The sequence below is a fragment of the Cupressus sempervirens genome, chromosome 3, assembly GCF_028749045.1.
Source record: "Cupressus sempervirens isolate cs-2001-9-10 chromosome 3, ASM2874904v1, whole genome shotgun sequence".
Lineage (NCBI taxonomy): Eukaryota > Viridiplantae > Streptophyta > Pinopsida > Cupressales > Cupressaceae > Cupressus > Cupressus sempervirens.
Genome location: NC_143120.1, coordinates 645973761 through 645999189, shown reverse-complemented (window position 1 = coordinate 645999189; position 25429 = coordinate 645973761). Strand labels below are relative to the sequence as shown.

Sequence of the window (25429 nt, the reverse complement as noted above, 5' to 3'; positions counted from 1 at the left end):
CACAAGCCTAGTATAGCCATCAAGGGAGGAAGAAAAAAATAAAAAGGTTAGACCCCCTCCATTTTATGTTTCTCTAATTATAGGGGATAAACTAGTCCACAATTGCATGATTGATTTAGGGGCTAGTAGTTTAGTGATGCCTAGGTGTGTTGCTGGTGCTTTGGGAATGAAATATGAGCCCATTGTTAAGGATGTATTATAGTTGGATGGTAGTACTATCAAGACTGTAGGGATCCTTAGGAATGTGGAAATGGCCTTACATGCATGCCCTGGTTGTACTGTAACTCAAGATATATCTATAGCTAAAGTCAAGCCACATTTTTCCATCTGTCTGTCAAAAGACTTCACTGCCCAAATAGGTGGTTACATATCTTTTGATTGGTCATATATGTCTTTTAGGACAAGATATGGGACCAAAGCTTCAATCAAAGCAGAGCCTCTAGCCCTCCATCATACTGAACCCTACACCCCTAATCTCATCAACATGAATTGCACTATCCTAGAAATGGATGAGAATGACATAATGAATGAGCCTACTACTTCCCTAGCAAAGATACCTAATTTTCTCTTAGATGAATGGGCTAATGCATATCAATTTGATCCTATGTCATAAACCCTTGAGACAGGCCTTAGTACATATTGTATATTAGAGAAGAATGCTCTAGTTCCCAATCTTATGGAGACTAAAGAAGATGTGAGTGAGATATGGAGCATATACTTTGATGGATCAAGGAATAAGAATGGGTCAGGGGCTAGTGTGATGTTGATTTCTCCTACACAAGTATGGTACTGCTTCTCCTTTAGGCTCCATTTTAGTTGCACTAACAATGTGGCCAAATATGAATCCTTGATCCAGGATCTCCTACTTGCTTAGAAAAGAGGAATTCAAGCCTTAAGCATATATGGAGATAGTGAGTTGGTGGTTAATCAAGTGAGAAATCAGAATATCACCAAGAACGGTTTGCTCAAGTATTATAAACATAAGGTATGGGATTTGCGTGAGGGTTTCAATGCATTTAATATTCAAAGTATCCCTAGAAAAGAAAATAGACATGCTAATAGACTTGCAACAATAGTGCATCGCATGATGTGCCAGGGAATCTTGAGGAGAAGAAGAAGCAACAAATAAAAATGGTAGTAAGGCCTATCATCCCTGACAACAACATCCATTGACAAGTGTTTGAATCTGATGAACAAATTGTAAGCTTCTTGCAGAATGAAGCAAAGTTTTTAGATAGAAACCAGTCGAGATTGGAGGATCAGTATGGTGATCAAATCATTAATCTTAGTTCCAAAAAATTGCCTAAGGGTCTCATTACCTTAGAGAGTTTTTTTAATCCTAATGACTAAGCAAGAGGTAGAGTCATGAACTTAGCTACTGACGAAGATGATCACACCCTAGTCATGGTTACTGATGGAAAATCCTTAAACATGGGGAAGGTATGTTCTGAGATTGAGCAAGAAAGTTTTATTCATCTATGTCAAGAATTTAATGATATATTTGCCTAGACATATGATGATTTAAAGGGTTTTGACCCAAGGTTGTTTCAACATACAATAGATTTAGTTGATAATGTCAAACCAGTAAGACAAAAAAAAAGGCTAGTGAATCCCAAGATTGAACCCTTAATGAGAAAAGAGCTATCCAAATTGATTGAGGCCAATATAATTTTCCCCATCAAGCACTTGTCATGGGTAGCAAACCTTGTCCCTGTTAGGAAGAAGAATGGAGAAATTAGATTGTGTGTGGACTTTAGGGACCTTAACCAAGCTTCCCTTAAAGATCACCATCCTCTTCCTTCCATCAAGCAGATTTTGTCCAAGGTCAGTGGTTCAAAGAGGTTTTCATTTGTTGATGGATTTTCTAGCTACAATCAAGTACTAGTCAAAGAGTCTGATAAGTACAAGACTGCATTCACTACCAAATGGGGTACTTATTCTTATTGTAAGATGTCATTTGGGCTAACCAATGCAAGTGCTACATTTTAGAAGGCAATGGAGATGGCCTTCAAAAATGTGATTGAAAAGTTTGTATTAGTTTACCTTGATGATATCATAGTGTATTCAATGAGTGTAGAAGATCATTTTGATCATTTGAGACAAGTGTTCTCAAGGTGTAGAGATTTTGGGATATCCCTTAACCCAAGCAAGTGTGTCTTTGCTACCAATCAAGGAAAATTATTAGGACACATTGTATCCAAGGATGGTTTAACCATTAATCCAGAAAGAACAAAAGCAATACTTGCTCTCCCTCTTCCTAAACATAAGAAAGGATTGCAAAGTTTCCTCGGTAGGATAAATTTTGTGAGAAGATTTATCCCTAATCTTGCTAGCATGGTAAAACCCCTTACAACTATGCTCAAGAAAAGTATGGTCTTTGCATGGACCAAGGAAGGGAAGGAAATTTTTGAAGAGATCGAGGTAGCCATAGCCTCAGCCCCCACTCTCATTAATCTAAATTTTGAAAAGGATTTCATCCTTTATACCCTAGGTGGTGAGTCAAGTATTTCTATTGTCTTGACTCAAACAAATGATAAAGATGAAGAGTAGCCCATAGCCTTCTTTAGTGAAGGGCTTGAGTATGAAGACAAATACAGCTATGTAGAGAAGCAAGCCCTTGGAGCAATCAGATCTTTAAAGAAATTTAGACACCTCATGTCTCATAACAAGATTCATTTGTTAGTACCCCATGCCAGTGTGAAGGAATTCTTTTTAAGAAAAAATATTAGTGAGAAGAGAGCTGGTTGGATTACTAAATTAATGGAATATGATGTTGACATCTAGATCACCAAGCTAGTAAGAGGGAAGGGGTTGTGTAAACAAATGATATCATGTTAGTAATCGGATGAGGAAGTCGCTATGATACTAACAGAACAACAAGAAGCAAGAAATGATGACCCAAGGAGCTGGATGGATGATATGAGGAATTTCTTATTAGGCAATGGATATCCTCAAGGATTAGATAGAACTAAAAGGAGACAGTTTAGATTACAGTCAATTCCTTGTGTTATAGTTGATGGTATCCTTTTCAAGAAATATTTTAATGGAGCCCTATTAAGATGCATTGACATAGACCAAGCTGAAAGAATGATCAGAGAGCTTCATGATGTTCTTGATGGTGGTCACTTCTTAGCAAGGACAACTGCAATGAAGGTCATGAGGGCTGGTTACTATTGGTCATCCATGTTCCATGATTGTCATAGGTATGTGAGGAAGTGTGAAAAATGTGCCTTCTTCTCTAGTAAGAAAAAGCTTGCAGCTCTTCCTCTTCATCCCATTCAAGTGGACTAGCCCTTTGCTCAATGGCAATTGGATTTCATAGACCCTATCAATCCTTCTTTTAGTTCTAGTCACAAATGGATTTTAGCTGCTACATATTATTTCACCAAATGGACAAAGGCAGTTGCATTGAAGGACACCATAGAATCTTCAGTTTTTGAGTTCCTTGACAAAATTGTGACTAGGTTTGGTGCCCCTTCAACCATTATTTCAGATAATGCAAAATCTTTTGTAGGAGCTCAGATTTGTGCATGGGCAATTGACCATAATATCTACTTAAGCACATCCTTAAACTACTATCCTCAAGGTAATGGCTTGGCTAAGTCACCCAACAAAAACCTAATTAGGATTATGAAAAGAACTATAGAGGATAACCAGAGGTGTTGGCATCAAAAGTTGAGGATTTCACTATGGGCTGATAGAATAACACCTAAGAGGTCAATAGAAAATTCACCATTTATGTTGGTATATAGTAGAGAAACAAGGCTTTCAATTTCATTAGAATTCCCATCCCTAGAACTAGCTCATCAACTAGAGCTAATTGAAGATGATGCCATGATGGTGAGAATGGAAAAGTTGATGGAGCTGGAAAAGAAAAGAAGTCAGGCCATGTAGACCCTAGAAACACATCAGCAGCAGGTGAAAAGGAGCTTTGACAAGAAGGCTAGGGTTAGAACCTTCAGAGAGGGTGATTTAGTTTTGAAATGGGATGTAGATAGGGAAAAACCAAGGAGACACTCAAAATTTGATGCACTATGGAGTGGTCTCTATTTGATTGTCAGTTACAAGTAGGCCAATGCTTTTCAATTAAGCAAGTGAAATTTTGCCTATCCCAATCAATGGGATCCATCTCAAACCATGTTTCTGATAGGGTTTGAGGTTTCATGTACAAAGGTAGTTTAGTTTTCTTTCTATTAGTTTCCTGCTTTCCAAGAAGTGCACAAGCACAAGTTTCTCTTGGTGAGATAGCCAATTTTTTCGAAGTTTTGAAGGTTGCTAAATTATTTTTTGGTCTCTGGTTCCAGTTGTAGACGGCAAGTTTTCCAAGGTTTTGTTCCCACAGAGGTAGGGTTAGGGTTTCACAGTGCACTAATCCAAATCTTTTACAACTCTATAGCCCAATGGATGCATAAGGTCATTGGTCACATGCACAGCAAGCTTGCGTCCCCTCTGAGTCGCCAAAAATGTTACCTATTTTTGCTCCCTACCAAAATTTGAATTTAAATACTTGAGCCCACCCAACGGTCATCCCCATCTTTAGTATTATTTAAATGGCCTAGAAATGCAAAATAAAATGATTAAACCTTATGATATTTCTTTTTCCAATTTGTTTCCACTGGCCTGCAAGTTTTCGCGCCGTCAAATCTTGCATAGATCTATGGATGTCGCATACTCGCTATGAAAAGTTGCGAGGTTGTTTCCTATAGCGATGTAGCGACCATCGGAGAATTTTGTTGCAGTATTGAAGAATGAAGTCTGGCACCGATTTTTGGTAACCCACTGGAGCTCACTATATCGCTACTAGGAAATTTGTAATTTCTGCCGGTAGCGAGGTAGCGACATGCCTAAAAATGACAAACACAGCAGGGTCCAAAAAAAATGATGTCATTGGAAATTAAATAATATATATGTGTGCCAACATGTTAAGCCAGCTCAGTGACAGTAGTACCTGAACCCATGCCCCTTCCATAAAACATATAAAAAATGATGATCATCAGATCAATCTCGGATCTACGATCGTCACTATCTTGCTATGATGAGTTGCACGAGGGTTACGAACAGTGACATAGTGACAAGGGACCCACCATATTTCTCTTAAGTAATGTATCGATGTCTTCCACATGATCAATGAGAATCTACGATGGTTGCTATCTCGCTATGGCAAGGTGCTCACTTTTTATGTATAGCGAGATAGCAATTCAGCAACATGTGTCCTTGTGGGCCCGAGGAGATAACGTTATAGTTAGCATTAGCAAAAAGGGCTGGCGCTTATTTGACATCAGGGTTAGGGTTTTAAGGAGGTGGCACGGTTAGTTAGTTAGATGTGGTCAAACTCGAGAAGACCTTGCAAGTGGCAAAATGAAATAAAATAATTGGTCCATGTGGCCCATTCTAGTTGCAGTATTCTATTGACTTGCTGATTTTTGCTGACTCATGAGACAGAAACAAAGGAGATCAAATTTTCTTGCGTGATCTGATCCTTGTGATCAATTCCAACCACTCTCGGATGAATGCTGAACTTAGTGAACGAAGGAGAACACTCCACCACCCTAGTTCATCCATCTACTTGGTCAGAACAATTTAATGGCGTCACTTTTGTCAGGGCCCTATTTCAATAAAAGATCAGATTTTATCATATCTAGATCTGTGCTTAGATCAAATTTTCTCCAGATCTTTATCAAGACTTAATGGCAGTGGTTGTGGAGTAATTTCAATTGGAAAATATCTCAGTTATCCCTAAGCTATAAAGGCATTTTTTGTAGATTTTGTTGAGGTCGATTCTTCTCTGTTTTCTCTTATATTGCTCTACAATTTCATGTGTAAATTCCCTTTGCCTCTGAATTATATGACATTCTATCTTATCTCCGTCAACCATTGATGTAAAGTGCAAGAACTATTTGCCTCTCATTGGTGTATTGTGGATATCTATAATCTTGCATGATTGTATCTCTTTTGGCCTAGGAATGATATATAAGTGAATCATTTCTTTCCTTGTGTCATTCATTTGAGTTTTTTGATCTAAATGTGGTTGTTAGATTAAACCAAGTCTAGATGTGTATATCTTTTGGTGTCATGATGGTTCAATAGTGCATGTACGGGCAGAGATTGGTTTGAACACTCTATTTTGGTGCATCACCTCCTTAGGTTAGAGTAGGTAGATTTGCTTTCATGCATTGCATTCTCGCTTTTCCTCTCCAAGAGTAGTGAGGTGCATCCTGATAGTAAAGGAAGTCGGCCTTCTCTGGAGACTCAACCTCACAGTTCAAGTCCCACAGCTTGGAGGTTGTTTCCATGTTTCACAAGGTTGTCCTTAGGTAAAAACTTTGGACAAGGATGCAAACCTTTGTGACAACAGACACCAATGGACTTTGCTTTTGGGAAGGATAATGTTATAGATGGATGCCAAGATGTAGAAAAGGCTTTAAAGTTCATCCAAAAGGTCCAAGAAATCCATAGAGTAGTAGAAGCACAGTTGGAACATAGCCAAGCAAAATATAAGGCTCACCATGATAAGCATTGCATTGATCACCATTTCCAAGTTGGTGATAGAGTTTGGTTACATATCAACAAGGAAAGAATGCAAGGTGAAGGAAGGAAGCTCAAGCCTATTAGGTATGGTCCTTTTGAGATCTTAGAAAAGATTGGTACCAATGCCTTCCACCTTAATCTTCCTCCATACATGCAAATTCACTCAGTTGTCAATGTGGAGAATCTAAAGATGTATGAGCCTCCAATGATCTTTGATGAAGACACGGACATTCAAGTCCCATCCATTGATGATCTTTCACCAAAGTACATGTCAAAATTGCCAGAAGATGTTATGCTAGACAAGAATGTTAGAACTTCATGGAGAAGACCAATTGAATACCTCTGAGTGGGATTGAAGGGGATGCATCCAAGCAAGGCAAGATGGATGGAGATTGACAAAGTGAGGGAACTGTACCCTCACCTACTTTCTAAGTAATCCAAACTTTCAGAGGTTCGAAAGCTCTTCAGTGGGGAGGATTAATCCGAAGGATATTTTCACCAAAATTTGAAGTATCTCAAAAACTTAGCACCATATTAAAGTTCTCAAAATTTTGAATCCAATTCAATTCGAATGACGAAAATAGAGCCTGTATGCAAAAGTTATGGCCAGTCAAAGTTTGGTCAAACTAGGTACAGAGGTCGCCAAAAGGTGAAAAAAATAATCATCTCAAAAATGGTCAACAATGGATTTCAAATGAAAGAGCTCATCGAGATCTTTCCAACAAAATTTATTTCGTCAAAATCAGAGCTTGTATGTGAAAGTTATGACAGTTTGAATTTGTTGAGGAAAAAAGGGTCCTTGATGACATCAGCATGACATCATCATGCTAACGTGACAACTAAAGTCGATTGACAAAAAAAATTTATTTTTATGAGGCTTGAACCCAGGACCAAGTAACATTAACAAAGTTGCCTTAACCATTAGACCACACAAACCTTTAAAGGGAATTTAGTTTTAAACTATTAACTAGCACCAAGTTTGGATAAGGGAGGCAGCCAGTGGGGTTGGAAGCCTCGACCAGTGGCTTACCATAAAAGATGGTTTGTTGTTGCACTATTTAAGCACTTAAAGATCTACTTGCGCAATATTTTATTTAAACTTAGCCAAATTCTGCCTAACCTTAGTAAAATAAGGTTATTATTTATTTTTTACCCCAAAATTGACATGGAGACAAATCTGTCAAAAATGGCTAAAGGCTTATTCTGAGAGGAAAATTAATTGAAGGGTTATTTTAAAAAAAAAAAATTATAGCCTTATTTTGGCTAATTTTGTGTAGAAAAAGGGGGTTAGGAGGTTCTTATTATTCACTCTAAAATGGAGAGAATGTCCAAGTGCTGAGAAGGAGAGAAATTATGAAGGTGTGATCATTCCTATACTTTGGAATAGTGTGATGTTGTTGTACTTGAAGGGAGTGATTTTGTAAACACTTGTACCTAATTTTGGAGTTAATCAGATCAATCCCCCTATTGGAGGAGGACCCAGAGATGTAGTCCATACCAGACGAACTCCAAGATCAAATGTGTTGTGTTCCTATCTCTCTTTTCTCATTCTATCATTTAATTTTGTGTTGTTCTTTCTTTCCAATTACATTAATTTGATTCATTAAAAGTTTTAAATTAACGTTATGTAATCAATTAGCATTCCTCTATAATAGTCCTAGATCCTAATCAGATCATCCAATGATTACAATCTACAATCCCTTACGACTCAAACCACTACAAGAAGTTACAATATCACCATTACTTTATGAAATCCCTAACCCTAAGCCTTTTTTATAAAAGCTTTTGTCGCTTACAAAATTAGGGCTAGAATAATAGAAAAATAGTAGCCAACGCCTTTTACAATATAATGGCATTTTTGGCTTCAAGGGCAGTGCACTTCGGGCACTGCCCTAGGACCCCATCTTAGGGACATTGCCTCCAAACCCCCATAGAAATAATATGGGGAGAAAACCACATTGAATAAAACTTTGAGTCTGATTAGGCTCCACATCACAACAAGAATAATATCAATGGCAATGGGGTTTTAATTAGCTAACATTGAAGGGGGTTTTGATTATCAATGACATGAATGAAATGTATAGTTATGTGATCGATGCCTATGCTATTCAATATTGAGTTCTTGATAGATCAATGATTAATTTGATTAATTTGTCATGTACCTTTTAATGTTTATAATTCATATGTAATGCTAATATTCAATGTAAATTTGAGTATATGTATCATCATTTTTTTAGATAACATAAAACAATTGATTTACATATGCAGAATCTCGAAGCCCTTTCACAAGCATCCCACGTAGTCTCATGGATCATCAGGTATAAGTTAGTATACCACATAGAGATTAATGCCTTTTACCATTTGTAAAATATCTCTCTCATTGCCACCTATCTCTCTTACTTCATGGAGTGTAGGTACCAGTGAATAGGTATTTTTCAGATTTGTCTTCCTCGAGTAAGGAAAATGTAGGAATGGAAGAAGAAAGTGAGGAATTTAGTATGTCTAAATCAAGGAGATTGACTTGAGGTCAAAATATCATAAAGAAATTCAATAAGTGCATGAAATTTTTCCTTGCTCAAGGGGGCTCGTGTTCTTATGATGATGAAAGTGAAGATAACTCTGATGTGCCTCTTAGGTACATACATCTATAGAAACAATGGGTCCCCAATGAACTTCCTCCAATAAGCACTCATTTTTGTGTTGGAGAGAGGATATATTGCATAGCACCATCCTCATTACATAGTTTGGACCTATCTTCCATGGATGACATAAAGGTCTCTTACAACAAGGTTGTTGAATTGATGAAGTATGTTGGACCTTCCTATGATTATAGTAGTTGGATGTAGATTATTAGATATATAAAAAGTATGTGTAGGTATGCACTCGTGGCAAATTATATATAACAAAAAGTTAGTGAAAAAAGTAAAACAATAGCTATATACATTGATGAAAGGCCAAAAGCATTAGGAAATATTGTAGGTTTTATAAATAGTACATGACCTGTATCAACTAAGAAGTGACCGAATTACATATTTGAGGCGTGCGAGGGAAATCGCGTTTTTGTATGTGCGATAAAATCAATATGCGGAGGCGAAGAGCTTCCTATTGATTACAATTTGAATTGCATAGATACAAACAAAGCCACTACCATGGGCGAAGTCGTACATACTATACACATTTAAAATCAACTCCAATCATGAATCCAACACACCATTAATTTTTATTTATTTTTCTTAACTTAGAATAATAACACGTGTTTTAACATGTCTCCATGATTTTTTTCTAAATATAGGGCTATAGTATGGATCAACAGCCACACGATACACATGACGATGATGGTTCTCATGGGACTTCTTCTTCCTGATAGGTAAAACTCATTGTTGTTGTCCAAATTAGATATAGACTCATCTTCAATCTCTCTAGTTGTATTTAGGATAATAAGAAAAATGTCAATGTATATTCAAATTAATGGTCTCGTCATGATGCAAGACCATTATCCAAATTTGCAACTCCTTCCATTGTGTGGATGATAGCATGTTGTGTAAATATGCAAAACTCTTAAGGAAGAGATATTAAATGCATTGGAAGTTTTTGACCTTTATTGTTCTATTTCTGGGTCAAAGTTAGCACATCATAAAATTGAATTCCTCATGACACAAACAAAAACTATATTTTTACTTTGAAATTATTTCAGATTATTTTTTTACATTCTCATTTGTAGAAAGATGTCAAAGATGAATTAAAACCCAGTGAACACTTGGATAGAATCAAGTACCAACTTCTTCAACTTCATAGTTATGATACTTTATGTTCAAAATAGTTTCAACAAATATTAATTCATATTATGATCAAGAATTGTAAGCTCTTATTGAACCATTTTTGTTGTTAATTTATCGACTGTTATACTTCAAATTTTTTAATAGTATTATGCTTTCTATAATTTTTCAATCTGGACTTCATGTAATCTTGTGGCAGTGGCTCTCTTTTGGTAGCTTGTGTTGTCTTCCATATTTTTCTCTTACTCCCTTATTGTTTTTATTTTCGAGAACCTATTTTTTAAATTTATTTTTGCCTACTATAGAACTTCAATTCTATTGATATTGCTCTCAGAAAACCAAAATAACAGATGTAACATGGTATTCTACAACATCATCAAGTAGCTAATATTCTATAGTTTCATCATGTTCTTTTGTTGAAAATTATTGAATCAATTCATCTTCTTCAATACCTTGGTTTTCCGCTTTGTTCTCAGTAGTGAATTCATTTGTCACAGTCTCTTTGGAGGTTTCTATTACTCTCATTTGATGATTTTCTTCTACTACAAAATCATGCTCATTTTTAGGTCTTAGCCCCGTTGAAAAAAATATCCATGTGATTGCTAGAAACTATGCTAGGGTTTGTTTGTTGTTCCTCATCTTCTCAATTCGTCTTTTCTCTTTTTCCTTTACTTTTCCAAGCCACTGAGCTTGACATGTTGTACCTTTTGTAGAAATTTTTCTTCAGTTTACCAAATCATTTCTCCCACTATTTTTGTCACTCTATTTATTATAGTGGATAATCTATGATTTCTCTCCTCATCCATTATTTCTCATCTCACGTATTTATGTGTTCTCTTTGTTTGTCCAATGATTCTTTGACTATTTTTGCCAATGCTCTATCTAGATAATGGAACCATTGAATGCCACATTTTTTGTAGTAGCTAGGGATAACTTTACTTGAAACCTCCCTTTGTAAAAATCTATAAAACTTTAGTGAATCCAACATTATTTTAGGGGGAAATTTTGTTTTCTATTACGACGGACCCACCTTTAAAGCGATAGTCAGTTCTAATGGCTATCCATCCCTTGCACATAACAATTGTCACAACAATGTTGTAACTATAACAAAAAGCTTTGGCGGATAATCGTTGCTTGTCCAACGTAGTTGTCGCATATATGTCGCAATTGCGATGACTAATTAGAAGTTTAAACTATTGTAAATATGATGGCATACTGTCACAATTGCGATGTTGTGAACATGAAGTCTTGTCCCTCCCTTCTTCCCAGTTACAATAGTTTTTATCGTCACAATTACAATAGATTCCCTCGTTGTCGCAATTTGCAATAGCAAAAGTCTGAAGGGAGTCGATGAGCAGGCTTGTCGTTAGGGTAATGGTTTGCCATCGCAAATCGACTCCAAATGTTGTGGTGGCTACAAGTCCATATCAAATTCTAGTAGAAGAAATCATCTCCTAACACTATCACAGACTTGGATTCTATATTTCAACATTTGATATAGGAAATGAGGCACCTAGGGCACCTCAATCCTAGAGAAGGGTGCCCAAGATGTTCTAGCTCCCCCATATTAAGTTCAAATGTACACAAAGCCAAATTTAGTCTTTGGAAGCTCAAATCCATAATATTATCAAACTACTCAGCTTGAGGAACTAGAAAATCAAGGCACCTTAGTCCCTTCAAAAATAATCTAGATTCAAATTGCAAGTGCAAATTATTACTCCCTTTTCATTTTTTGTAGTTGGTTTGTAGCTTTTGACTTTTTGTATTTTTCAAATTCAATTTTCAGTCCCTAGTCTTTTAATCTCTCACTTCTAAGAAATAAAAGAATAAAATTTCTATGAGTATTGATATTGAATAAGCTCTTACATAATGAGTTAATCAATCAAATTTGTATCTTAGTGGTTTCACATTCTAACGTGATTTGAAAGAGGATTCTTGACTTAGTTTGTCTACCCTATTTCCTATCATTATAAAGTGAAATATGTTGTAGCTTGATCTTCTATTAAGAACCCACCAATTGTATTAGCAATCACATCAAAAGAAGCATCAAACCAAAGTTTTAGTGGTAGATTAGGAAGATTGTTCCAAACAAGTTTATCCATGAACAATTAATATGATGGATTAAAGTTGTGGTGCCAAGGTTTGAGCATGAGGACATCTTGACACCAAATCTATTATTTTCGCAAAGGATCTCATCAAAATAATTCTCGTATTTGAGAACAGTAGTAAAGAAGTGAAAGAAACACGATTATATTTATAAGGATTCTTTTGGGCATCAGAGATCTATTTATAAAGGTCAATAAAGCAATATCAAAAATGTTTGAATCTACCAGTGAGCCCATGAGATGCAAAATGTGATTTGTCTTCATAAACTTTTTCTCGTACAATGTCATCAAATACAATCACCAAAATATGGGAATCACAAGAGTGGAGCAAAGGTTTCTTAATCTTTTGAGAAGATATTGAACAATGAAAAAAAAATGCAATGGGGAGAAGTTGACACACAATTGGAAGTAGGGTTTGGATGTGCAAGACAAGGCACTCTATGTAAAGAAGTTGGATCTAATGCTATCACAACTATATTAGACTGAAGATTTGTATGAGGTTGCTTTCTTAGGGACAGAAGAATAGCCAATTTGTGGGTATATGTCCAAACAATTGGATTTTGGATGCAATTAAGGATTAAAAAATGCCTTCACAATATTAACATTCATATAAATGGGCATGAACATAACATCATCATCCACAATTTCTCAAAGGATATAGAACAACTACAATCCAAGTGCTATATAGAATTTATATTATTGGATTTGTGTATAATGAAAATATATATAAGCTACTAACATCTCACATGAAAGTGCAATATTTTATTCTAAATATTTTGATAGATAAAGATGTTGGAAAAATGGATTATATTGTGAAGTTTTGAAGTTTTGAAGAGTAAAACTTGATCTGGTGGTGTATTTTAACAAAATTCAATCTTTAGAGATTAACAACAATATATCACTATCTTATAATATGATCCAAAGCCTCATTTTACACTTGTACAAAATAATTATGCTTATTGATCTTCTACAAATAATATGCACTCCATCATCATATGAAAAGATTTAACGTCATTCTTGAAAATGAACCAATAAAACCTATAAATCTTATAGTAAATATGTAAGCAATTTTTATAATATTATTTATTCAAAGAACATGCAATATTTTAGACCAAAAAAATTAAGTAAAAAGTTCCTATACATATTATTAATTCAAAAGAAATTAATTAATATAGATATAATATAACAATTTTAGATCTCTATTATTCTTCACAAAAAATATGAAAAATATCATCTAATTTCTGTTCAAACCCTATTTCTTTTCAAAATCAGCCACCTACTACAAATTTAAAAAAATTTACATTATAAAGAACAACTTTCTAAACAACTGCTACAATTAAAAACATAGGAATTTTTATTTTCATTTAAATTTTAGTTTTGAAATTCACTAACTTCCACTATACTTCCATGAATATTTAAAATTTATCATCCAAAATTTTACGACACAATTTTCACGAGTCATAAACTTATAATTCAAATGCCCATTTGTCCTCCCACTTTTTTGATCGATTTGAAGAGCATGAAAAGTTTTACCACCTAAAACTATTATAGCATCTGAACCTTCAGAACTGTAATTTAATATATTTCCTTTGTCTTTTGAAATTAATAAAATATTAATAATAGCCTGTTGTCAAAGTCACTTGTTTTTTGGGTCGGGACTGAATTCTAAAGTTGACTATGCATTTCCAAAACCTTGAACAAATATTTTGAACTATGTATGACTAAATATTTTGCTATTTTAATAATTCTAATTATTATGAATAGTTCTAGAGAATTTTAATACATATATACTTCAGTTGCACCAAATTATTACTGTAAGAAACAACCTTGCATACATTGACTAAACAACTCGAATGACTTGACATCGCATTATGATTTGTGTTGAAGCTGACTGAAACCAAACCTAATCACTATGATTCATAATAAATGCTATGAATATTTATTCAGACTGTTCATGAACAGGTATGGTACTACATTCTACATATTGCAAAATGGATCCATAAGATTCATGAAAAACAGTTCATTAAACAGGGGAGACTAAGAACATTTTCTCCGAATCCAAGCCTTGGTTTGCAGCATAATTATTTCCTGGTGCAACTAATGCTTTGGTTCTGTAGAGGTGACAGGCAGGTAATCTCTGATCCTGTGGTTAAAGAATTAACATTGGAACAAAGATTTCGGAAGGTTGATGTACAAAATTTGTTGAACACCACTAACCAATTTTGACCATTGACACTGAAAGCAAGTGTTGGTAAGACTGATGGGCAAAATTTGTTGGACATCACGATCGCCACTTTGAATCTGCAGATGGATAAACTAAGACATGCCAAGTTCAACACAAGCTCTTCTACCTAATGTGGAGTCTAACCAGTCAAGAGACGACCAAGAAGACAAATAAAACCCTAGAAACTCAACTCAAACAAGGACCTTAGGACTTTTCCGGTCAGAAATTACAACATCATGGATCCGAGGGTAAAAAAACCAGCAGCGTTGCAGGGACCACATGTTTGAAAATGGCATTTGCCTGATTTTCTCCAACAAAGCTAGACAAAAAGAAAATCCTTGGCCATAGTTTGTATAGCTTTTCATTGTAGTGCCAATGGGGAGCCAAGGTGCTATTCACTTCATTTCTATAGATTGAAAGAGCTAGATTCAGTAGCTTCAAAACCTATTAAAGAAACATCAACAGCTGAATTGGCATGGCCTGAAATTATTTAGATAGGGAAGGACTGCCCAAGGGTTTTAAAAAGTAGATGATGCAACAAGAAATGCAGGATATTGAAAAAATCTTTCTTCGGTAAAGGAGAGCGGTATGAAAAGCAAAATCCTGTAATGCCTTGCCTCTACCAAATCTCACTCCAAAGCAATAAGTTAACTAGAATTATCTGATCACCAATAGGTTATTTCATAATTGTAGAGTATGCTGGTTGAAGAGATTGTTTCCAGTACTTATCATCTTTCTGATAATGGATCAGAGATGATCAGAGATGTGTTCGAGATGTTGATGGAAAGATGACCCACATTATTTTTTCAAGAAGCATTACAACTAACATCTCGTGGGCCATGATATTATCATGTCTGTAATGAATAACAGCGTTTGAAGAACCGCTGCTGGAGCTTAAAGCAAAAAAATGCACAAAAACCAGCTTCAGAATTTCATGTATTCATTATTTGTATGTTTTAAAAGCCAATGTACAATACATGGAAAAGACCCATGTCAGCCTTTTATTAAAACAGCATTGGAAGTGATGAAATTATTTACAATTTCAGGTAGATGACAACTCTTCGCAACTTAAAGGAGTGTTTCTAAACATGGACTATGTTTATTTAATAACCTAAGCAATCCCACCTTAAGCAACTAAGCCCCTATAAATTGCTGCCGTGCCTTGTAAAGTATCTTATACATACAATTCTTACAAACCAGTGGCAGCTAACATAAAGATGCACCCTGCAGGAAGATGCTGATAAAATACTAAAAGCTTAAGACGAGACCTACAAAGAGTGCAAAATGGTTCCGTATGGCAGAATAACCATTTATCTGTGAAGGAATCAACTATGTACATTTAGGAGAATAAATCTGCTCAGCTGTACAAAACACCATTAAAAGCTTTTGAAGAAGGCAGCTGCTTCATATGAGACCACAACCAGTCACCTCGTACCATTCAGATGGCCTGGACTGGCAAATTCGTGTAACTAACTAAAAGTATATTTTCCATATTCAAGTTTCAACACGTTGGGTGATAATTAGCCTAATGTGAAATCTCGTCATTTGATTGCAATTTAGCGAGGCATTTTGATCTAGACATATCCGTTGGCATACAGACAAGTGCTCTTTGCTGCAAATGTCTCATGCTTTGTTCCATGCTCCGCTGAACCATCTCTGTAAGCATCTTTCTAGCACTTTCAGTCCCTTTTTCCGGACCATCAACATGAGCGGCAATGTCATATACAATGCTCTCAATTACGGCAGATGCTGAATTAGTCCTTGTAGGAGCAGGAGATTCTCTTAGTAACTGCAAAAGTGTGCGAGCTTTTAGCTGAGCCTTGGGTGTTCCCTGCACGGTGAGCTCAAGAAGCCCTGGAATAACACCTTCCTTAAGAATGGCCTCCCTGTACTTGCATCTGCTACTTTGTAACATGGTCAGGAGAGCCCCAACTGCATGCTCTCTACTCTGGAGAGATCCCTCTTCTATCACTTCTACAAGTGCAAGAATCCCCCCATCCTCCTTTGCTATTGCAGTTCTGCCCTCGTCAAATGCCGATAAGGACTCTAGCAAAGCAGAGTTCTTTTCTGCAAGCTTAGAAGACTTCTTACAACTCTTCAGCAGCATTATCAATGGTGGAATGGCCCCAGCGGCAAGAATAGGTAATAGGTTTTCCTGGCAAGTTGATAAGTTGTAAAGTGCCATTACTGCATCCACCTTACCTTGAGGACTTCCCGATGTGAGCATCTCCACTAAAAGAGGCGTAGCCCCTGATGCACCAATTATTACTTTGTTCACCGATGAGGCTGAGAGTGTTAGAATGGCTGCTGCAGCTGACTCCCTCAAGCTGCCGTTCTCTGATTGCATGAAGTCCACAAGGATTGGAACGGCACCAACTTTTACAATTTTAACCTTGTTTCTGCAAAAAGTAAGCATAATCTCAGATAATGTCTATCAGATTGAGACAAGCTATAATATCAGATGACACATATAACTAATGCTCTGCGTGGCAAACAAAAAAAATTGCTACGATTGTGAGAAAAGTACTGAAAATTATAGTAAATAAGTATGGTTGTAAGCAATATGAACACGAGGCTTCTTAGTTTTTAAACCTGGGAAAGATTGATACCCATAGTGAAAGGATCCTTCCTACATACGCCAGCAATGTTTTTAATCTTGGAAAACAAAATAACTTAAGAGTATATCCTGAGAGAATGTACAAGGAATTGTCCCGACATGCAAGAAAGGTCATGTCGGCATCAGGGATCACCACTCAAATTAAATAGAGCATTCAGGGTGTTCGAAGAAAGCCAACCTACCACCTCAATATATTGCAAGGTACTGTCTTATGACAATTCAATGGACGAAGGAAATGCCACCAAAAATATTGGGAAGACTGCTACACAAGCTTCTAAGTACTATACTTGAAGAAAAAGAAATGAGAAGGTCCAATAACCATTTCTTTCAGAGCGTAATTTGAAGTACGGATATTAATGCAACCCATTGTGGTAAATATCCTAATACATATCAGGATTGAGGAGACTGAAATGATGGAGCGAATATCATGGAGAAAGCCACAAGAACTGACCATAGAGAGTACACAAGCTAGTTCAGAATATCCTAGTAGCAGAAAATGTTATGAACAAAGGCTAGTTAATACAAAATTGTGTCAGCAGTTTCTGAAACATTAGCGACAAATCTAAACTCGTGTATGAATCAGAAAGGATCAATTGGCAAGGGGAATAACCATACAAATTAAGAATTTTCAATTTATAATATGAAGCGTGTGATAGCAACTGATTTTACTATTTCCAAAAATTTCAAAATATTAGAGCTTACAAAAAACAGAGTAAAGAGCTAACAAAGAATTTTAGAAACGACATAATAGGGTAGAGACTTTTAAACAATTTATAACAAAAGCAAGCCAACATACAAATTTGATGGCTAAATCTACTTTCTTCCTATTATTCTAAACCTATGTTTATCAAAGGCTTCATATTTTAAAAAATCCATTTTCTTCTAATACCACAAACATTTTTTTTTATTTTGTTTCTACGTCCCCAGATCTCTGGAAACTTTGCTTGATATTGTGAAGCACAATTTTAAATGAGGTATGCTAATGAATAAGTATCAGATGACCATCAAGATCACAGCTTCCCATACCAGCCACAAGATCAAGATCACAAGATCACAAGCTTCCCATACCAGCTGCCTTTAAAAATTAAAATAGATAAGCAAGAGGACTAGCCTTTGTGATTGTTCTGCACTCTATGATACCCCAAATAATATCAGATTCAACGCACTGTAATTAAAAACTTGCTGGGGTTTGAAAAAGGAAAAGCCTCTGTTCTGATTAGTATAAGACCACTGAGAACATTTATAGTACCCAGAATTTATCGGATCTACTCTTAATTGGATCTTCGACATGCCTCTCTCAACCCTCTTTCCGTACCAGCATATTGTTCAGACAACACCAAAACTATGAAAAGAAAATTATAAAACAAAAAATAGCATACAGTGGACATATTGATGTTGTCCATGATAATCGACCGCTCACTTATACGAAACCATAAGAGCCTTTCATAGCAAGTTAAAAGGAAGCGGCTTGTCTGGATCAAGAAATAATAGGGAGTGACATGGATTTTTCAGAAGCAAGTTTACAGCAAGAGTAAAAATCAAATATGCAACAATTAACGAAATTTAAGGGTGGTTTTTAAATAAAAGTTGATTTCTAGGTAGTAACTCTTAATATTCTAATAAGTGATTTTTAGTGTGTTTGCTGTTAAACTCTTAATATTCTATAAGTGATTTTTTGTGTGTTTGCTGTTAATGAATTTGTAATAATCTCACATATTGTATTAGTCTCGTATCGATGCTTATATGATTATAATAAATATCTTGTTCAAGATGAAGTCAGTGGAAATCGCCATCTAGATAACAACGGAAACCCAAATCTAGGCTGCTAACTGAAAAGACGCCAATCCTAGGGCTTCCCACTTAACTCTTGCCACTGAGAAACGGAGGGCGCTACCAGTACCAAGACTTGGTAGAAATGTCCATGGGGAAATCTTTGACTTGGTACAAATAGTAGAAAATCTCTACAAGAATTTTACCATGCAAAAGATGGGAATATGGTGAAATCAATAACTTGGTACTCGAGAAGCGCTATCAAGAATCTCGGAAGGAAAAAAAAGCTCCTCTATTTGTTCATATAGTAGAAAACCCCTTCAAGGATTTCACCATTCCTAAGATGGGCTTTCCATCTGCAACTTGGTTCACAGAAAAGTAGCTGCTTTTTGATATCCAACAATTAGTACAATACGAATGAAACAGATACTAGCCAAACCCAAAGAAGCAAAAGAAAAAAAAACTAAAGATTTAGGACTTTTTTCATACGCAATCCTACTAAGCAACCAGCTTGGAGGAGCTTTAGAACACTTGTTGAAAGACCAATCCCTGGAAAACAGATATCGGAAGGGCATATAAACCAGAGCCACGGTGCAAGTAGAATCTGTGAGGGGTGAGTTTGCAATAGGTAGAATACAAATGAAATCTCTGATGGGCCTCAGAAAGTTCTTGAACGTGGTATTAGAATAAATGAATTCAAGCCTGTCTACATAGCTTCAAGTCCTAGTAAATCACATATCAAAGCTAGACTATCGGAAGGGCATATAAACCAGAGCCACGTTGCAAATAGAATCTGTGAGGGGTGAGTTTGCAATAGGTAGAATAAAAATGAAATCTCTGATGGTCCTCAGAAAATTCTTGAACGTGGTATTAGAATAGATGAATTCAAGCCTGACTACATAGCTTCAAGTCCTAGTAAATCACATATCAAAGCTAGGATGGGCAAATCCGTAACTTGGTAGAAAATGTGAAAAAGCAATCCACCGCCCCTGAAGAAAACAATCCTTTGAAGGCAGCTCCGAAGCAGAAAACTCCAACATACCTATGTGAGGTCCTAAGCTCTGGTTCATGTCATTAATGGATGCCCACATGTTAACAAGACAAAGAGATGATACCCACGTATCCAAAATTTCCATCCTAACAAAACATGCACAACTTATCCATCCGCTCATATTCAGAACGGCGGTAAAAAGTTTGTTGGAAAGATAAACATCCCATTCTTTTTGCAGCCCATAGGTATGGATATCATCCACCCATTACCACAATATCCCAGACCAAAAGGAAACCCTTAAAACAGAATAAGTTTTAAAAGAGCAAACATGGAATACCTTTCATTTCTGACTGCAATATTGAGGAGAGCCAACAGGGCAGCTTCCTGGGCCTCTGAATCCTCAGATTTGAGCATGGAAACGAGCGGGACAATCACCCCACCAGCAGCCAAATAAGCCCTGCTCTTGGCAGAAGTCTTAGTGAGCCTCCTGATCTCTGTTGCAGCCCGGGTTCGAGTCTCCCCAACTCCATACAAGAGAGACCACAGAACATCCTGCATGCCATGCTTATTCCCACTAAAAAAATCCAAATCCAATTCCTCTTCACACTTCTCCTCACCCATAATAAAAAATAAAATAAAATCTAAACGAACTAAACGAGTCCTCTTTGATTGCAGAGAGTACACAGGGCGAAAAAGATCTTAAATCCACTCCTCCACACACTAAAAGCCACGTTGAGTAATCACAGGGACAGTATGGGGGAATTTTATATATGTCAACTGACGTACATCTCTGCTAAGATTCCTCGTTAACCAAACTCTCCGTCACTTGCACATTCCGCGCCAATTGACTCCCACGTGTAAATGGTAGTTAGAATGTCATCAACGGTTCAGAATGCGCCACGGCGACAAGAAGCCGACGGTGTGCATTGCGAGATGTTGAGATGGTCAAATAGTTTCTTTGCTGACGTGAGAATATGTCGGCCGGGCCGTTGTAGGTCAAGCTTTCTCTTTATGTTAATTAATATTGAATTGGCTCTTGAACGTTGGGGATCTCATAAATTATTGGTTTCTTTTTGTGGGGTTGGAGATCTTTGGCATCATCTCTAGACTGCCTTGCCTCGTGCGGCATTTTAAATGATACAATGGACCCATCCAATACAAACCCCATAAATTTTTTGTCCTAAACATCTAGGTGTCCTAAGTGGAACATTCATGAGTTAAGTGGAACATTCATGTTCACGGAATGAATGAATTTTTGTGATCATTATTTAGCAGTTGTGCTAGGTGTCCTAAGTTATTTCATTCTTGAGTTGAGTGGAACATTCATGTTCACGAGTTGAATGAATTTTTGTGATCATTATTTAGCAGTTGTGCTAGGTGTCCTAAGTTATTTCATTCTTGAGTTGAGTGGAACATTCATGTTCACGGGTTGAATGAATTTTTGTGATCATTATTTAGCAGTTGTGCTAGGTGTCCTAAGTTATTTCATTCTTGAGTTGAGTGGAACATTCATGTTCACGGGTTGAATGAATGTTTGTGATCACTATTTAGCAATTGTGTTGAAAATAGTTGAATTTGATATAACATTGATAACTTTCTACTCCAACTTCTTAGCTCACAATCGAAATTTACAAGTGTTATCTAATCCTCTCTTACCTAAGTAACACCGCCATCGTTCATATATAAGGTTTAAAAGAAAGGAAAATGAATCATGTGAAAGGTTCTAGTCAATAATTTCCAGACACACAATTTATGGGTGTAGTATAATGGGTGATAACTAAGAGATGTGAGGATGTTTCTGCTTGATTATGAATTCAATGTATCACCACCTTGTAATGTTAGTAATGGTAACAACTAAGTAGCACTCAAAATATGATGAACAAGATACACATGTGATTGACTAGTCAAAACTCATTTTAATCATATGGAGTTGCATGTTATGTAACATTAGTGTCAACTTCTAAACATATTTGGCATCTATCTATATTAGTATGGCATTAATGATGATTCGACATTTGTATAGTCTCAACTTTTCTTTTTATTCTTCCTCTTTCCAAACTATTTTCTTGGATGGATTTGTTTTCAAGTTGACAACGAAGTTTTACATAATTGGGTCTTGGGCTAAGCCTTAGCTAAACTATGCTAAATATTTGAATCTTATTGGAAGTAAGAAAAATATTTTGGCACTTGTCCTAAAGAAAGGTTTGTTAATGAAAAAATATAATACACCAAAATGATACACCGTATTGCTCATGAAACAATGAATGATGAGTAGGTAGGAGCACTCTACAACTGTTTTGCTTGCCAAGCCTGAATTTTGAATTTTAAACCGCTGGTTCCCATGGCCATTTTTTCAGGGGAGAAATCTTCCATCCCATGGTCAAACCCTCCCCCCAATACTAATGTCAGAGCACATGTTTCAAATGATGCCTTTGTGACTATCTTAGAGATTCTTCTACCTACTAGCAACATGGAAAAGAATGAGAAGAGCAAGATTTCTTGTAACACAACACCTTTTTGTTGAAAATAGTCCAAGGTAAGAAGGATGTTAAAAATGTAAATTTTGAAATGGATCTTCTTGTAGCAACTCTCCCTCTCTATCAGACCAAAAAATGTATCTAGTTAGAAGGATGAGGAAGCAAGAAAAATGGACCAAAAACATATTGGAAAGCACCCTTATTGGGCACACAAATACTACTCCAGAGTTGACATTGGTTGACTTCATCCATGTAAAGGAAGGAACGAAGATTATTTTACCTAAAAATCTCATGGATAAGGTTGTTTCATCTCTACATCTAGTGATTGTTGGAAGATTATTCTCTTTTAGGTCATCTATTGATATGGTCAGGCAATGGATTGTTGCAAGATGGAAGTTAAAAGGAAGCATTGAAATCTCTGCTATGTCGAGTGGTCTTATTTTGTTCAAGCTTATTGCTGAGGATGACCTGATGTTTATCCTTTTGGGCTCTTCAACTTATAAAAAACATGTGTTAACTCTCTCAAAAATGGAGACATGGGTTTGACCCATCTATAGAACTCAATCATTTGATCTTAGTTTGGGTTAGGTTACCTGGTCTCCCACTTGATTTCTTAGATAAGTGGATTTTTTGTTGGGTTTAGAACTCATATGGTTTTTATGTCACTGCATACTTTGTCACTTTGGCTAGATATAGGTTAGTATATACCCAGTTTTCTGTTAATGTTACTATTAACAAAGCCATTCCCAATTTTGTGAGCCTGAAATCTAAATGGGGGAAATGGACTTAGTCCCTTGCCTATAGAAAGGCCTCTTCAAATTTCAAAAATGTGCTAAGCATGGCCATACTATTGTTGACTGTAAAGCCCAATGACGTAGTACAAGGCAAGAGAATCCCCAAAGCAGATGTCCTAGCCCCTAGCAAATAACCACATGATGGAATATACACAATACCACATAGATTTAGATCCACACAATGCCAATTCTCAAAATAATATTTTCATCCAACATGCTCGATTGTAAGGCCTTTTGGGTTATGGCCACATACATGAATAGTTACAATAAAATTTCAAAAAGATCTCATAAGATCCAAACCACTAGCTAGCCCAGATCCACAACCTAGTGGAGAACTCCATGAAGAATCTAAACTCATGCTTGCAAGACACTAAGAAACCTTCTTTTCCCAAGCCACACTTAGCTACTAGCTCTGCTCCAACTTTACTCTTTTTAGCTACTCATCTTTCTACATGTTTAAATGACAATGACTCTAGACTCCATAAGACCCTCCACTTATACTAAACCAAGCCACAAGTCAGCCCAGCATAATAGACATTAAATACACCCTCAAGCCACAAGTTGGCTTGGCTACAAACATTAGATACATAACATGAATTAAATACTTAGAATAGGTCCCAAGTTTATAATGCATAACTAATTCATAAGACCACAAAAGAATATACACAATTAGACATAGGTTCGTGTGCCAACCAACTATCCAAATCTAAGAGTGCACACACCAACTCTCATGGATCAAAGCTCATGAATTCAACCTCCAAAGCTCTACTAGTAAATATGAACACGTTACCAACAACCATTAAAATGGCTCTAACTCCAAGATGGTGACTCTAAACATCATTGCAATTAAGGAAAGGTTCCCTAATATGCTTTGAATAGATCCCCAACCACACAAATCATAACTCCACAAAGTCAAGCATGAAGCCCCTACATATAGGATTGTTGACTTCCCTAGGATACTCGTACATTAGACAACCTAAGTGAGAAGAAAAGATGTTCCTAATAGCTAGAAGAACATCTTTCAAGATTCAACACATAAAACTCGAACTGGTTCTTCACATACATGTCCTCCAAATCTTTAACTTGCACACTCTTGCCTTTGTTCTTCTTCTAGAACTTCTTTCTACAACTGTCATCTTCACATTTATTTTTGATGCACAACAAATTTTCTTTCCATGCTAATCTCTAACCCTTTTAAAATCTCCCAACTCAACTCGGTTACCAAAATTCAGGTTCCTATTGAGCTCTCCATTCTACAAAGGAGTCAAGAAATGCTTCTTGCCACCCTTCTTGATAATAAAAAAATTATTGACACAAACATGCACAACCCTACAATCATACTACCAAGGTCTACCAAGTAATATGTGACAACTACTCATGTCCACAATATCACATAGCACTCAATCCTTATATAACCCAATGTAGAAATCAACGAGACATTTCTCCCTCACTTCCAAAGCACGTTCCTCTTGTAACCAACCAATCCTATAAGGACAAGGATGTCTTACCCTCTTTAAACCAATTTTTTGAACCATCTATTTAGCAACTAGGCTATCAGTACTATCACCATCCACAATCACATTGTAGATCTTTTCAGCAAACTTACAATGAGTTTTGAACAAATTCATTCTTTGATAGGATTCTAGTGTCCTCTTTCCAAGAAACACTCTACGAATCAACATTCCATCTCCATTCATTTTAGGTTTATTTACTGATTTTTCATCCTCTTGCACCACATTAGTTCTTTTGTCACCAGCTTTAGGATATTCAAAAGATCTATGACCTTCTTCACCACATCTATAGAAAGTACCCTTAGATGTACCTTTGTCTATCTACTTCCTCTATTCAACAGGTTTTGGTTCATTGGCAACAATTTGTTTGTTCTTCACCAAGTGATCTTGCTTCTCCTTCCCTCAAGGATTACCTTAATGTCTCATCTTTGGCTTATCTTTTGCTCTCAAAGAAAACTGATGAGCATCCTCATCTAAAGCAATATTCAACATACCAACCTCATCCTAAATATTAAATCTCAAACCATTAATATATATAGCCACATTTTGTTTAGACCATTCTCTTTGCCCAAACTGAATAGTCAACTTGTAAAACTCCTCTATATAATCTTTCACAATCATATATTTTTGCTTAAA

The 25429-nt window shown here is 36.2% G+C and overlaps 1 protein-coding gene across 1 annotated transcript; it reads right to left on the bottom strand.

The window, feature by feature from the left end:
- Window positions 1-15602: 15602 nt before the first annotated feature.
- Window positions 15603-20751, bottom strand: LOC149568351 (U-box domain-containing protein 9-like). Its single transcript, XM_089821297.1, has 2 exons — window positions 20349-20751; window positions 15603-17032 (listed from the first exon to the last, which is right to left on the bottom strand). The coding sequence occupies exons 1-2, from the start codon at window positions 20630-20632 to the stop codon at window positions 16159-16161; spliced, it is 1158 nt and encodes a 385-aa protein (XP_089677423.1). The 5' UTR covers window positions 20633-20751; the 3' UTR covers window positions 15603-16158.
- Between the last annotated feature and the right edge of the window lie 4678 nt (window positions 20752-25429).